The 16858-nt window shown below is 41.4% G+C and overlaps 2 protein-coding genes across 6 annotated transcripts in view; one reads left to right on the forward strand and one right to left on the reverse strand.

Annotated features, from left to right (window-relative positions):
• KIF20B (kinesin family member 20B) overlaps positions 1–5736 on the reverse strand; it is an 83933-nt gene extending 78197 nt beyond the window's left edge. For 3 of the 4 annotated variants that reach the window (XM_027529183.1, XM_027529182.1, XM_027529180.1), the window contains exon 1: positions 5601–5736. In XM_027529183.1, the coding sequence (XP_027384984.1) occupies positions 5601–5623 (23 nt within the window). In that variant the 5' untranslated portion in view covers positions 5624–5736. The remainder of the gene's footprint in view (positions 1–5600) is intronic. The other variant, XM_027529181.1, reaches the window with a different exon arrangement.
• Positions 5737–5904: 168 nt separating this feature from the next.
• Positions 5905–16858, forward strand: part of PANK1 (pantothenate kinase 1) — a 104326-nt gene continuing 93372 nt past the window's right edge. Inside the window, exons 1-2 of one of the 2 annotated variants that reach the window (XM_027529188.1) lie at positions 5905–6087; positions 11617–11766. The gene's annotated coding sequence lies outside the window, so the exon portion shown is untranslated. Of the gene's footprint in view, positions 6088–6138; positions 6239–11616; positions 11767–16858 lie in introns of those variants that run through there. The other variant, XM_027529189.1, reaches the window with a different exon arrangement.

Raw genomic sequence — 16858 nt, forward strand, 5'->3', positions numbered from 1 at the left:
ATTCAATCTGTCTGAAATGCTCTCAGAAGTCAGATAAGAAGGTGTAATAAATATAACCTTGTGCTTAGTTTTTTTAGTGTCTTCTAAAGAATATGAGACTTTGTAATGTTTTATAATTTAGGAGTTAAATTCAGTTATCTGGACAATTACTTTCAACTGAATTCTTCCAAACGATACAAGTAAAAAGTAAAGTACTGGGCATTCCCTGGTGGTTGAGTGGTTAGGACTCAGCATTTTCACTGCCAGGGCCAAGGTTCAATTCCTGGCTGGGGAAATGAGATTCTGCAAGCCATGAGGCATGACTTAAAAAAAAAAAAGATGTGAATGTATTTAAAACAGTACCTGATATGTCACAGGTGAATGTGGAATAGAATATGGAATACTTTACCAGTAAACTACTACACCCAAAAAAGATGTCCTTTGCATTAGAGGGGACTGGAATGCAAAAGTAGGAAGTCAAGAAATACCTGGAGTAGGGGCTGGTGCACTGGGATGACCCAGAGGGATGGTATGGGGAGGGAAACGGGAGGGGGATTCAGGATGGGGAACACGTGTACACCTGTGGCAGATTCATGTTGATGTATGGCAAAACCAATACAATATTGTAAAGTTAAAAAAAAAAAAAAAAAAGAAATATCTGGAGTAAACAGGCAGATTTGACCTTGGAATACAGAATGAAGCAGAAAGAAGTAGAATTTTGACAAGAGAACGCACTGGTCGTAGCAAACACCCTCTTCCAACAACACAAGATTCTATACATGGACATCATCAGATGGTCAATACTGAAATCAGACTGATTATATTCTTTGCAGCCAAAGATGGAGAAGCTCTATACAGTCAGCAAAAACAAGACTGGGAGCTGACTGTGGCTCAGATCATGAACTCCTTATTGTCAAATTCAGACTTAAATTGAAGAAAGTAGGGAAAACCACTAGACCATTCAGTTATGACCTAAATCAAATCCCTTACAATTATACAGTGCAAGTGACAAATAGATTCAAGGGATTAGATCCGACAGAGTGCCTGAAGAACTGTAGACAGAGGTTTGTGACACTGTACAGGAGACAGGGATCAAGATCAACCCCAAGAAAAAGAAATGCAAAAGGCCAAAACGGTTGTCTGAGAAGGCTGAGTAAAGAAGAGAAGCGAAAGGCAAAGGAGAAAAGGAAAGATATTATCCATTTGAATGCAGAGTTCCAAAGAACAGCAAGGAGAGATAAGAAAGCCTTCCTCAGCAATCAATGCAAAGAAACAGAGGAACATAATAGAATGGAAAGATTAGAGATCTCTTCAAGAAAATTAGAGATACCAAGGGTACATTTCATGCAAAGATGGGCACAATAAAGGAGAGAAATGGTATGGACCTAACAGAAGCAGAAGATATTAAGAAGAGGTGGCAAGAATACACAGAAGAACTATACAAAAAAGATCTTCACGGCCCAGATAATCACGATAGTATGATCACTCACCTAGAGGCAGACATCCTGGAATGCCAAGTCAAGTGGGCCTTGGAAACATCACTATGAACAAAGCTAGTGGAGGTGATGGAATTCCAGTTGAGCTATTTCAAATCCTGAAAGATGATGCTGTGAAAGTGCTGCACTCGATATACCAGCAAATTTGGAAAACTCAGCAGTGGCCACAGGACTGGAAAAGGTCAGTTTTCATTCCAATCCCAAAGAAAGGCAATGCCAAAGAATGCTCAAACTACTGCACAATTGCACTCATCTCACACGCTAGTAAAGTAATGCTCAAAATTCTCCAAGCCAGGCTTCAACAGTACATGAACTGAGAAATTCCAGATGTTCAGGCTGGTTTTAGAAAAGGGAGAGGAACCAGAGATCAAATTGCTTTTGCTGGATCATCAAAAAAGCAAGAGCGTTCCAGAAAAACATCTACTTCTGTATTACTGACTATGCCAAAGCCTTTGACTATGTGGATCACAACAAACTGTGGAAAATCCTGAAAGAGATGGGAATACCAGACCACCTGACCTGCCTCTTGAGAAATCTGTATGCAGGTCAGGAAGCAATAGTTAGAACTGGACATGGAACATTCTGGTTCCAAATCAGGAAAGGAGTACATCAAAGCTGTATATTGGCACCCTGCTTATTTAACTTATATGCAGAGTACATCATGAGAAATGCTGGGCTAGATGAAGCACAAGCTGGAATCAAGATTGCCGGGAGAAATAGAAATAACCTCAGATATGCAGATGACACCACCCTTATGTCAGAAAGCGAAAAAGAACTAAAAGGCCTCTTGATGAAAGTGAAAGAGGAGAGTGAAAAAGTTGGCTTAAAACTCAACATTCAAAAACTAAGATCATGGCATCTGGTCCCATCACTTCATGGCAAATAGATGGGGAAACAATGGAAACAGAGGCTGACTTTATTTTTTGGGCTCCAAAATAACTGCAGATGGTGACTGCAGCCATGAAATTAAAAGACGCTTGCTCCTTGGAAGAAACCTAGACAGCATATTAAAAGGCAGACATTACTTTGCTGACAAAGGTCTGTCTAGTCAAAGCTCTGGTTTTCGTAGTAGTTGTGTACGGATGTGAGAGTTAGACTATAAAGAAAGCTGAGCGCCAAAGAATTGATGCTTCTGAACTGTGGTGTTGGAGAAGACTCTTGAGAGTCCCTTGGACTGCAAGGAGATCCAACCAGTCCATCCTAAAGGAGATCAGTCCTGAATATTCATTGGAAGGACGGATGCTGAAGCTCTAAAACTTTGGCCACCTGATGCAAAGAACTAGCTCATTTGAAAAGACCCTGATGCTGGGAAAGATTGAAGGCAGGAGGAGAAGGGGACAACAGAGGATGAGATGGTTGGATGGCATCATTGACTCAATGCACATGAGTCTGAGTAAACTCCAGGAGTTGGCAATGGACCGGGAGGCCTGGCGTGCTACAGTTCATGGGGTCGCAGAGTCGGACACGACTGAAGGGCTGAACTGAATTGAAACTACTACAACTAAATTAAGCATCTCGCTAAATTTAAAGACAAATGTAGAGGTAAGTTTCACTGATAAAATATTAACATTCAAATATTTACTGAGAATCCACTAGGTGCACAATATTAGGGAGAAATGGAGAGAGCACCATATTCTTTGAATATTATGATATACTCAGAACAGTCACTGCCAATAGGGTTCCTGGCTCAAGAAGGTACTTGTAACGGGCATCCACAGGCATTAAGTAAATGAGCCAAAGATGGTCCCCATATACTGGCCCTGAATTGTTTACTTCTTCACAGCAGGCTGGCAACGTTAGTTCAAAAAACCAATGAGGTGTCAAACTCAAATTTTTATACATCTGTTTGCTTTATACATAGCCAAAATAATCTTAGTTTTAGCCATTTAGAGCCTATCTGGTTTGCACATTCCATGAAACTGCACTCAACCATTCGCTAGCCACAGACAAAATCCAAGACAATAAAGACCCCAAGCCACTGCTGCCCTTTGAAGTTCTCAGATATGCGGACTCCCTACTGTGCTAGGACACTTATACTGAGCTCCCTCTGCTATCATTCCCACTTCTCTCCAATTCCTTACCCTCCCCTTCTAGGTGGTAGCCCTTCACTCGAGTCTCCGAGAAGTCTCACGATTTGGGCAGCTTTCCAAGCATGCAGTCCTGTCCAAGTGCTAACCTGGTAAAGACCCTTGTGTGTTACTGCCACCTTGTGGTATCTTTTTCCTTGATCAGCGTTGAAACCCCCAAACTCAATACAAAGCTGTTTCTCTTTTTTCCTAAACTTCAAAGATTTAAAGAAACTATACAATTACCTTCAACAAAACCCAGCAAACTACATCAACCAACCATACAATTAAGCACGTTTAATCTTTATTGCTTTTTGCTTTCATTGTATCAGTGATGTAATCAAAATGAGAAAAGTATTTAAATGTAGTTTGATAGAATATTTCAAATATTTAATTTATGGGTGAAAATTAGAAAGAAAACGTATCTGATAGAATAAAAACCACTGATGTAGAACACAGAGGAAAAGTTTACAAAAACATGAACGTAATGGCTTGACATTTCATAACTCAAGTTTCATGGAAATGCCCAGGAAACTGGAAAGTAACCTTCATTCTTGGCCTTCAATTAATTTTTGGCTTAAAAAAATGTTGACACATCTTTTATGAAATTACTAAGTTAAAAAAAAATATTGTACCTCCTTAAAAAAAAAATGTTACAGTTGTTTGTGCTTGCTTCTATGTTCAGTTTTCATGAATAAACTGCCCCTTAACAATCATAAAATTGAGAGATACATTGTCACTTCCTGTACTTGTAGTTAACTTCTATGGATGTGTGGCCTCCCTAATTAGACTAGAAATGAGAGCAAGGACCTTATCTTATACTACTCTGTACCCCTACAACAAATTCAGAGATTTAGGCAGTGATAAAGACTCCTTGTATAGTGGGTTAAGTGGGTTAAATAATAAATAAAATTCTCTATGCGCAAAATTTTTTTTGGTCCTATATTATCTCTAGCCAACAGCAAGGTTCAAGACCTCATTGCGGAAGGCTGTTCCCAAGTCTGAGAAATGGTATCCTTTTTCGTCTCTCCAATGAGATTTCATGATTGAAGACTGATTACTAACTGAGGTTGCCGCATGTCATCCACAAAATACAGTCAAAAAAAGTCTTTACAATTAACTTATGAGTCTTTTACATTATTTTGCAACCTGAAGTCTCAGGTCTTGGACATTTAATAAAATGTACACAGTTAAGGCTGTTTCCGGGTAATGCTACCTTGTTTTAAGAACGGATTCAAACCTGAATTTGATCAGCTTGGGGATTAAAAACAAACTAACCCATAAGGCTCGACCTTCTGTCAATTAGCCCTCCAGTAAGGAATATTAGAGAGCGACATTAAGCAGGAATTACTGAACCAAAAAGTATAATGAGATGGGGGAAACCTTCCAAACCGGGGGTGAGGGTGGGTGGGTGGAGATGACTGCAGTCATCACACACGCCACACACCCCCCCCTTTCGCTCCGCACTGCAAAGACCAAGAAGGGAGCGCCCCGGCACCGGCGGTAGCAGTCTGGAAATAACTGCACAGACATCGAGCCCCCGACTGCCCTAAAAACAGACCAAGCCACTTGCCGAGCAAAATGCTCACCTTGGGGATACAGGACACCAGATTTGGCAAAGGAGGCCTGATCCTCAAAGCAGCAGTAACAATAATAAAAATACTAAGGCTTGCAAATACATAGTGCTTACTATACCAATGGCACTGTTTCTAACAGTTTTACACATTATCCTTATCTTCGTAAGAGGCGGAAGAGGTAGGTTCTATAATTAAGCCCTTTTAACAGATGAAGAAACTGAGGCCCAGAGATACTGAAGACTTTGCCTTGCCTCAGAGTTAATAAGCGGCGATTGTTGTTGTTGTTCAGTCGCTCGGTTGTGTCCGACTCTTTGCAACCCCATGGACTGAAACGGCAGAGACCAGATTTAAACCCTAACTCTAGTAAAATGGTTCAGCCCTCCACAGAGCACCCGGAGCCCCACGTATCGACAGTAACCTGAGGGGCGTCTTCAGCCCGGTCGGAAGGTACTCACACCGTCTGAGACCTTTCTTCACCTCACCTGGTATGTACGGAGTCCCCCATTTCCTTCCTCGGGCCCTCACCTGCAAACGTTAACCTGCCAGCCCCACCCGCGACCAGCACTGAGTTATTGCCCTTTTCAAATTCAAACAATGGCGGCCAGGGTCCCGCATTGAACGCTGGGAGTGGGCGGAGCTTCCGGAAAGACGCGTTGGAGCGCCGCGGTCTCTCTCTGTGGATTTTTCTTCCGCTCCCGGGAGAAGCTTTCAAATTTGGGGGCGGGTCTCGGTATGCCGAGCGACCAATGGGCGGAAGCAGACTGGAGAGCGGCTAGTGGGCGGAGCTTCCCGCGGGTATCCGCGTGCCAAGCCGGGTAGGATGCTGCTTCCTGGCTGCGGTGGGTGCCACCCTCTCTTGGCAGCGTTGCGGATCTCGGATTCCAATCTGGAGACAATAAAGACGTAGCGGAGGCCCCGAAGTGAGGCCGCTGCCACTCCACTTAACTCCGCGACTCCCTTAGGGACCAGGTGAGAAATGGCAGGCCTTTTCACTGTGGACCGGGACAGGCTCTGCTTCTAAAGAGTAACTTAGAATGAGCGCTGCCCGCACCCAGAAGGTCACTTCACTTCCTTCGCTTCATGATCCTACCTGTTGTCCATAGGCGCCCTCATGGACAAGGTACATTTTTCTCAGAAAAGATTTTCAAAAGCATTCTTCACTCTTTGTGGGTTTGTTTGCTAGTTTTTGCCATTCTGAAAATATAAAGCAGCTACCTATCTTGCATGCACAGGTAAGGTCTTTGCAGTGCTCAAATGTAAGTGCCAGTACATCGTCTCTGATTATCTTAAAGTGATCCTTTTCTTTTGGTGCAGTGTTATTACAGTCATATGACAAATATTTACTACTTGGGCCATCTCTGCGTGCTGTGCTTCATTTTAAAGAAAAGTAACTGCTAACGTTAACTGAGCATTTACCTTGTGCCAGCCGTGGTCCTAAGCACTTTAAAACTGGTTATGGTACTGATCTGGAGAACAACCCTATGAGGTGGATACTGTTAATATGCACTTTTTATAGATTTTAAACTGTTATTATGCCATTTTTATAGATTTTTAGGAAACTGAGTTCAAGATTAAATAATTTGCTCAAAGGCATACAGCTATTAATGGTGGAACTAGGAATTTAAACTCAGCTGGATGACTTCAAGACCTGCCCTCTCACATGTGATCTTATTTTCCACTGTTTTATTTGGTTAGCAGCATTTGTAACATAGTAACTGTTTTGTTGAGCTTATTGTCTTTCTTTTTCTTTTTCTACATTTATGTTTCCCATAACCTACCCCGCTTCCCTTTCTAACTTCCCACTGTCTCATTCCGTTTGCTTTCTTTCCCCACAAAATCATATTTGTGGTGAGCCAGTTTGGAGTAAAGAAGGGATGCAAGGCCAGGAGTAAAAATGAGCAGAGAAAGTAGATGTGAAAGGGAAGAAAGCAGAGATGATCAAATAAAACTGTAATTTACTGTTTGGGCTGGAACTTAAGTCTTTAGGGGCCTCTGTGTCAAACTCTTCATTACCCAAGTCTACCCAAAAATCTACGCTTCCAGTCTTTACCTCATAATGCCTGTATTGCTTTTTACTAGCTGTTACTGATTCCAACTCTTGGGCCCTCCAGGTGCTACATTTATTTATTGTTCAACAAATATTTATTGAAAACCTGCTAAGTACCACACACTAGACTAGGCCGTACTGAGACAGTGGAGGAGAGCTACCAAAACAGACCCTAACCCTCCAGGAGCTTTGTTGTTCAGTCATGTCTGACTGTTTGCAACCCAATGAACTACAGCATGCCAGGCTTCCCTGCCCATCACTGTCTCCAGGAGTTTGCTCAGACTCATGTCCACTGAGTCGGTGATGCCATCCAACCATCTCATCCTCTGTTGTTCCCTTCTCTTGTCCTCAGTCTTTCCCAGCGTTAGGGTCTTTTCCAGTGAGTTGGCTCTTCACATCAGGTGGCCAAAGTATTGGAGCTTCAGCTTTAGCATCAGTCCTTCCAATGAAAACTCATTGTTGATTTCCTTCAGGATTGACTGGTTGGATCTCCTTGCTGCCCAAGGGACTCTCAAGAGTCTTCTCCAGCATCACAGTTTGAAAGGATCAGTTCTTCAATGCTCAGCCTTCTTTATGGTCCAACTCTCACATCTGTCCATGACTGCTTGAAAAACCATAACTTTATACGGACTTTTGTCAACAGAGTGGTGTCCCTGCTTCTTAGTATGCTGTCTAGATTTGTCATAGCTTTTCTTCCAAGGAGCAAGTATCTTTTAATTTTGTGGCTGCAGTCACCACCTGCAGTGATTTTGGAGCCCAAGAAAATAAAAGTCTGTCACTGTTATATTCCAATAATTGACAAAAAATTGCAAAGACAAATAATTGAGAAATTACAACTGTACTGAGTGTTTTGAAGAAAATGTTTAGAGCATTTCTAAAGACAATGTCACTGGAACCTGAGCAAGTAGTGTTTGATCTGGATTTCCAAGGGTTATTAGATGTCAAATAAGTTTAAAAAAAAGAGAGGAGTAAGCACCCAGGTATAGGGGCAGGATAAATACAAGAACCAGTGGATTTTCTGCCTTATTTTATTCTCGCTCCCAGAAGTATTCCTCACAGTTTGTTTCATCCACACAGTTAAATGTTTCAGCCTTGAAACATTCTTCATTTGGCTTCTGGGCCAGCAAAAGGTCACCCTCTCCTTGTTTACTGTTAATCTCTGCCTTGGCATATTCAATATGGGATCGTGATTTTTCATTGCAAAACGTGAAGCCTCTCCTCCCTAATCTGTGCCTCAGTAAATGACACTACCACACATCTACCTAGTTATTCATGAGGAGGAATCATCTCTGAGCTCTCCTTTTCCCTCACCACTCTCATCCAGTTCATAAACAAATGTATCTGTTGCACTTTTTTGTTAGAAGTGAAATAAAATGCTCCCCTCCCTTTTCATTGCCCAGACCCCTACAGCCTCCAGCTGGTCGCCTGCTTCACATCCTGTTCTCCATTATTTATAGGGCAGCAAAACCAGCTTCAGGTGGGAATGATCATGTCAACCTCTGGCTTAAAGCACTTCAGTGATGTTTTAGAATAAAATGATATTTGTATTGTTCAGTGAAGAAAAAAGATGCAAAAGTATATAAAAACTGTACTGTTATGTAAGCAAAAAGAAGAAATCAGAGTTTACATACATATATATTCCACACACATTTTTGGTATATTTTTGAAGATAGAAATACAAAAACTATAAAACAGAAAATTAGTTGTAAATGGTTATCTATAGGGGATGAGAATGTGACTTCTGTAACTTTTTAAAAAAAACAGAGTTTGCCTTTTCAAAAAATTAAATCTAAAAATAAAAGCAAGCCCTAAAATTTAATGCAAAGAAAGAGATGAATTTACCTGTATATCAAATTGTCAGCATAGCTACACAGAGATAAAGAGCTTGTTCAGTTAACTTGGGCACAGTATACTATGTTCAGGAGTTAGGAGTTGTGGGATATGATGAAGAGCAAAAAGAAATGCAAAAAAATTAATAACTTGGCTTAGTAGGCTTGATGTTGAAACGGGTATTGGTATAATTTTGAAACTATTATGCATGTGTTATAGGAAAAAGCAAATCAGTAAATATATTCATGTTTGGTTCTAGGGTTCTCACTGTGGGAGAAGGGAAATAAATATAATAGAAAGTAAAGAAGAATCCCATGAAGTTAGATTTGAATTGGTAGTAGAATGACCTGGGTTGTTTGGGTTTTATTATCTTTTTTTTATCTTAATTGGGTCCACTGAGAGGGCCTGGAGGCATAGAAGCCCTGGCACCCCAGTAACAATGAACACCCCAGGACCAAGCCACCCAAATGGTTTCTAAATACCATTTATCCCTAAAAGAAAACAGTGCCTCTTGGAGAGAAGACTGCTTCCAGGTCTGGGGCAAGAAAATTATAAAGTGAGCCTAGAACATTCTTGTCAGAAAAAGCAAAGAAGTCTTCAGAATGAATGAAGTCATTTAACAAAGGACACTGGATCTGGCATAAAGGGTTTTACACTGACCATGTTTGGCACAAATTGTGCATCAAAAGAATAATGATGGTAATAGTTTAATAACACATTTAATGTTTTAAGTCCTCTTTGTAGGAGGATGGATGAGGGAGAAAAGGACTAAAAATGGAAAGCTATTCTTTACACGAGAATGCCAGTTAATGCAAAAAGAATAGTAAACTGTCCCCACTTTGCAACTCCCAATGTAAAAATTGACATCCCTGTTAAGTCACTTCAGTCATGTCAAACTCTTTGGGACTCTGTAGACTGTAGCCTGCCAGACTCCTCTATCCATGGGATTCTCCAGGCAAGAACCCTGGAGTGGGTTTTCATGCCCTCCTCCAGGGGATCTTCCTGACCCAGCAATTGAGCCCTCGTCTCTTATGTCTCCTGCTTTGGCAGGCAGGTTCCTTAACCACTAGTGCCACCTGGGAAGCCCCAAAATCAACATAGATAAAGCTTATCAGTGAATGCTAAAACAATGGATTGTGTGTGTGTGTGTGGTCACTCAAGACCGACTCTTTGTGACCCCTTGGACTGGGGCCCACCAGGCTCCTCTCTCCATGGCACTTTCCAGGCAAAAATACTGGAGTGGATTGCTAGTTTCTACTCCAGGGGATCTTCCCAACCCAGGGATCAAACCTGCATCTCCTGCATTGGCAGGCAGATTCCTGCCAGTGCATCACCCGGGAAGCCTGACAGAAATGTTTAACCTGAATCTAATCGTGAGGACCATTTTACAGGTCAACAGACCTAGAAATGTCAGTGTTAGGGAAAGAGAGAGTCAAAAGGCAGGTGCTTGTTGCTAAATGAAATTCATGAATCTTCATTGGTTATAGATTTTTTAAAAAGTAACTGCAAAAAGAAAAACATATTGTGGACAATTGTGGATATTTAAATATGGATTACACGTAGATTATACTGAGTCAGTATTAATTTGGGGGCATGTGATAATTTGTAACCATGTAGAAGCATGTCTTTATTTTGGAAAGATGTTTGTTTCAGTATTTAGCAGCAAAGTGTATCAGTGTCTGCAACTACTTACCTTCAGAAGATTTGAGGGGGAAAAAAGAATATTAGGGAGAACAAAAGAAGAGAGAACAAAGAAAATAGAACCAAAACAGTTATGTGACAAACAGTTCATAGTTTGTTTGTTTTTTTTTTTTGGCCACACTGCCCTGCATGTGGGATCGTAGCTCCCTGACCAGGGATCGAACCCACACCCCCTCTACATTGGAGGGTAGAGTCTTAACCCACACCCCCTTTACTGGAAGACAGAATCTTAACCACTGGACTACCAGAAGTCCCCCAAATTCCTAATTCTTATGATGACCTACTAGGCCCTACAGGATCAAGTACCAGTCAATCTTACTCCCCACTTTCTTACCTCTGTACCATGAGTTCTACTCTGGGTACCTCAAACACACCAGCCTCTTGTAGCATATGTGAACCTTTGCATAGATTCCCTCCACCTGAATTCTCTCCTCTCCATTTATCATGTGACTCACTTCTCTTCCTGCTTTAGATCTCTTTTATCATATTACCTGCTTAGAAAAGACTGTCCGTCTTATCTCAAATGCTCCTCTTTCTTATTTGCAGGCTAGATTTCATTTTCCTACTTATTACAACCAGCAATTATCTTTTTTATAGTAATTATTACATGTCTGGTTTTTGTTGTCATTGTTCTCCCACCTCCTAAAAGGTAAGTTCTATAAGAGCTGTGTTTCTCTTGGTCACTGCTGTATCCCCAGTGACTCCGTAAATACGTGGTGATCAAACAAATACTTGCCGAATAATGAATGAAGGCTGATGTGGCTGAGGTGGGTGGAGAGGGATGGGCTAAGGGCAGATCCTACAAGGCTTAGTCAACTAAGTGGCTGATTTGGATTCTTATTCTAAGAACAATGAGAAACCAAAGGACTGTTGTAAGTGTGCGTATCATACAATACTATTTGCCTTTGTGTTTTGAAAAGGTTAATCTCCTGGAGCAGAGAATAGAGGCCGCCAAGGAGAATGCCGTTGAACCAGCCAGGAGGCTATTGCAGCCATCCCAACAAGAGGTGGTGATAATGTGGAACTGGGACATGGCAGAGCAGATGCAGAAAACTGAACAGATTTCAGAGGTATTTTTTCCTGCTTTTTCCATCTCAGCACCAGCCACTAGTTTTCCCTTAGAAACACAGAGCCAACTTGATTGGGAGATGCTTAAGATTTAGGCCCATTCCAGATAATTCCCATTAGTCCCTTTGAAGTGAACGTTAGCTTAAGATGAAAAAATTAAGTTACATCAAGCTGATTTCTTGCTCTGATCACAGCCTGTACAAGTAGTAATAACTAAGTTCCTCTGTGCTGGATACTATTCTAAGCATTTTATACTCATTCAATCCTAGATACCATGTAAAGTATTCTGTTATCAGTATCCTGCCTTTAGTTATTGTTCTATTGCTAAGTCATGTCCAACTCTCTGCCTTTAGTAGAGAAGAAAACTGAGTCGTAGCACTATTGAGGAATAGTAAAGGTATTCACTACGCAGAGGTGTTAGGTTTAGTCAGGAAATGCCTGTAAAGTACTTTTAAAAGTGCCTGGCACATGTTAAATAATCACTTATTGTACAAATAGTAAACGATAGAATTGGAATCTGGGTAGATGGCTATAGAGTCTGCACAGTTAACCACTGCTTCCTACTGCTTCTTAAAGTTTGGACTGAACACCCTGAAACTCTACTGAAAGAAGACTTGAGTGCCAAGCTCCTGCTGCAAAGCCATCTCCAAATACAGGACTAATGTAGACAGTTTTTCAATCCAAAAACTGAGTAGGTATTTTTGCAAAGGTTTGAATAACAGGTTCAACAAACATTTATCAGGTACCCATTATGCAGCAGGTATCTCTGTCTTTAAGAAGGCTTTGTCCTAAAGCAAGTCTTTCTCAATCTGAGATTTCAAGCAAGAATATAATCCCTGTTCCCTACAGCACCCATCGTATGTAATGCAATCATTTCTCTCTTATGCCTGTAGAATGGTATTACTTCTGTGGCCATCCTGAGAAAACTGAGAAAATAGTCACACGAATGATTTTTTTTTTTTATATCCTGTGGTTTATATGGGGAAATCCATGCACAATTTCAAAACAGTATGACAAATGTTATGATAGAAGTGTACAAAGAGTAATAGGAGCAGAATGAGAATAATTTAGAGTGACAGCTCTGATGATAGACAGATTTGAGTTTGAATATAAACTCAGTCACTTACAGGAAGTGACCTCGGGAAGGATATAAAAGTCTCCCTAATGTTGTGAGGATTAAAATAGCATTTGTTAGTTATTTAGTAAAGCCTAACACATAATATGTTTCATCATGCTATTTGTTTTTATTCAATCTGCATAAGTCACTGGTATGCAAGCTCATGCGTGTCTGTCTAGAACCTCTGTAACCCTGACACTTACAACAGTGCCTTGCATATAACAGCCATTGAATAAATATTTTTTATATTTATAAATGACATCCACCAAGGAAGGTTTTGTAAAGTGGCATGTAGACTGAAATGAATGAATGGGGTTTGCCAGTGAATTGTAGAAGGTGGCCATTCCAGGCAATGAAAACATATGAGGTAATGAAAAAAAAGACATGAGCACACAAAAGTCATTACAAAAACTGTAAGTACCTAGTTCAGTAAGACTTTGAGTATAGCTACTGTGGACAATGACAGGAGATGGAAAAAGCAGGCAGTACCTACATATAAAGGGTCCTGTATGTATGACATGCTAAAAAAGAGTTAGAATTACTGTATTCTGTAGTGCATAGGAGGTTGTGTGCAACAGAGACATGCAGGGGGGAAATGGGAGGAAGAAAAGCAACAGAAAGGTTTAGGTCTGTAATATCCCAGTCTTACAATTTGGGAATCAAGAGATGAAGGAACAGGACATAGAAGTTAATTATTTATAGGTGTGAGGGTAACCAGTAGAGGCAGAAAAATAACCATAACTCTCTTGGCTAAGTGCTTATCTGTCATTGTAGGAAGTAAGTAGATAGTGCCTATAATTAATACATGAAGAAATAACGTTAGGAGTGTGTTATTCAAAAATATGTCAACAGAACTAAAAGTAGATTGTAAGGGTGATTGCTTCTGAGAAGCAGGACAGGAGGGGGCCCAGGGAAGCTTTTTGTTACAAGCTCTTTTTAAATTCGTAATAAGAATTTTCTTATGTGGTGTGTCAAAGAAACAACACACTATTCACTTAACTCTGTGTTGAGCTATAATACCCCATCATCTCCTCACTGAAGGAGGCTCCCCACTCCTGAGCTTGCAGAAGTTGCATCATTGGCCATCTTTCTAAAACATGGTCAACTGGTACTTGCCTGAGAGCTTCTGCACTCTGTCTTCCCTCTGTTCTCTCCAGATGTCTCTCCATGACTAACTTGTCATTAGTCAGTGTTACCCTCCCCAAAGAGGTGATCTTTGCCCACTGTCCCTGAGGTTGCTCCCTTCACCCCTCACCCCCCTAGCCAGTCACTTTCTATCCAACTGACCTCATTTACTTTCTTCATAAGGTTCTTACAATAACTGAAATTACTTTCTTTGTTTATAATATGTCTTCTCCCACTATAGGGCAGACCTATGAGACAGAGACCTCATCCATCTTGTTCACCACTATATCCCTAGTACCAAGGACAGTGCCTGGCACATAGTAGGTGCCCAATAAATCCTCATTAGGTATTCAATAAAACTTTTATTAATAGGATGTATAGAGGAGTTCACACTGTGCACTTTCTTATATGCCATCTCATTTGGTCTTAAGACTTTAATATTTCTTCATCATAAATATATACATGTAACTGCACACACGCACACACGCACACACACACACATACTCCACAGATGGGTTTCCCAGTCCAGACTCTTCCAAGTCCTAAAGCTGGGGTTTCTGTTTTCTACTTCATCTTCAGTGTCCTCTGGTGGGGAAGGATCTCACACGATTTTGAAAAGATAAACATCTTTTTAAATATATATCTTTTCAAATATATCCTGTTGACAAGGTTGAAATTCACAGCAGTTCATTTGGGAGCCTAGCAAGGTCTTAGGACACAGGCAGACATTCTCTGGGCTTCCCAGGTAGCTCAGTGGTAAAGAATCCACCTGCCAAGATCCAGGTTCTATCCCCCGGTTAAGAAGATCCTATAGAGAAGGAAATGGCAAGCCACTCCAGTATTTTTGCCTGAGAAATCCCATGGACCAAGGAGCCTGGCGGGTTACAGTCCATGGGATTGCAAAGATTCAGGCACGACTAAGCAGCAGCCGCCCACTCCAGTACTCTTGCCTGGAAACTCCCATGGACGGAGGAGCCTGGTGGGCCGCAGTCCATGGGGTCGCTAAGAGTCGGACAAGACTCAGCGACTTCACTTTCACTTTTCAGTTTCATGCATTGGAGAGGGAAATGGCAACCCACTCCAGTGTTCTTGCCTGGAGAATCCCAGGGAGAGGGGAGCCTCGTGTGCTGCCGTCTGTGGGGTCGCACAGAGTCGGACACGACTGAAACGACTTAGCAGCAGCAGCAGCAGCAGCAGATGTCTTTCAGCTGGATGAGCCAAGAGGCCCAGCGCAGGTGCAACCATGAGCTGACAGTGATGACCGCAGCACCTGAGGTTCTCCTAATACGCGAAGAGGCACGCTCACTCGCATGGTGGGGATGAACTGCAGTCCCCGGACTCCTCTCCACATAGCTCCCCAGGGTTGGTCAGCAACCATCTCCTCACATGGGTTCCCTGCCCTACTCTGCTGTTTTTTGGAAGTCCATCAGTTGAGTTATTAACTGTCTCTCTTTGAATCCCTGATCTAAAAATCTCAGTTGTCCCCAAGTCGACATGGGTGGATCTAACTACATGGAAGTTTGGAACAAGAAAGAAGAACACAGCACTAGCATTTCAAGACTTTTTCTCACTGCAAATATGAAAAATCAGACCATTCTATTATCAAAATGAAAGTTCAGTTTTCTTCAGTTCAGTCGCTCAGTCGTGTCCGACTCTTTGCGACCCCATGAATCACAGCACGCCAGGCCTCCCTGTCCATCACCAACTCCCGGAGTTCACTCAGACTCACGTCCATCGAGTCGGTGATGCCATCCAGCCATCTCATCCTCTGTTGTCCCCTTCTCCTCCTGCCCCCAATCCCTCCCAGCATCAGGGTCTTTTCCAGTGAGTCAGCTCTTCGCATGAGGTGGCCAAAGTACTGGAGCTTCAGCTTTAGCATCATTCCTTCCAAAGAAATCCCAGGGCTGATCTCGTTCAGAATGGACTGGTTGGATCTCCTTGCAGTCCAAGGGACTCTCAAGAGTCTTCTCCAACACCACAGTTCAAAAGCATCAATTCTTTGGCGCTCAGCCTTCTTCACAGTCCAACTCTCACATCCATATGTGACCACAGGAAAAACCACAGCCTTGACCAGACAGACCTTTTAAAACCAAAACAGTACTATTTATGCATTATATCTTGCATTGTTTTGAAAATAGCACAAGGCGGTGCTAGCTGACCTCACATATTTTTCAGGAGCAATTATAGACTTTCTGGTGAACTTTTCTAAAGAGTTCTCTTTCTGATGAGCTATTTCAAGATTCTGTCTTCCTCAGAAGGAGGAAGAAGGATCATGCCAATGTGATCTTTTTATTTCAGAAAATATTACCTTTATTATATGCATTTCAGATTTTCATTACTAGGGGAAATAATGATGTCATGAGTAGTTTGACTGTTTTTGGTTGAGGGAAGCCAGTGAATTCACTGTAATTAATTGGAACATAATGAGACCAATTTTAGTAACTCCCTCAAAACATACAATCTTTGCTGTATGCCAACAGGGCCTTAGTGATGTTGGGAGAGAAAAAGGAAAATGAGAAAGAAGGGGGGAAAAGGAAACACCTCTTTGGGTAGTTTTTGTTTTCAGTCATCTAAAGGAATATTTCTGAGTCTTTAGTCACAGAGTTATAGAATATTAGAGACATAATGGGACATGCAAGTGATCTGGTTCAACTTTCTCATTTTATAGGGAAAAAACCAAGGCTCTGAAAAGTTAAGCAGCATGCCCAAGGTCTCATCATAGGCAGTGCCAGAGCCAGAATATGAATACATAAATTATAAGAACCTAACCAATTTTTTAAAAATAGATACACAAGGAAAAGTATCAGCTCCAAGTAATTAGAATAGTATGATCTCATGTTAGCAACTCTGAG

This window comes from Bos indicus x Bos taurus, chromosome 26 (genome assembly GCF_003369695.1).
Source record: "Bos indicus x Bos taurus breed Angus x Brahman F1 hybrid chromosome 26, Bos_hybrid_MaternalHap_v2.0, whole genome shotgun sequence".
Taxonomy (NCBI): domain Eukaryota; kingdom Metazoa; phylum Chordata; class Mammalia; order Artiodactyla; family Bovidae; genus Bos; species Bos indicus x Bos taurus.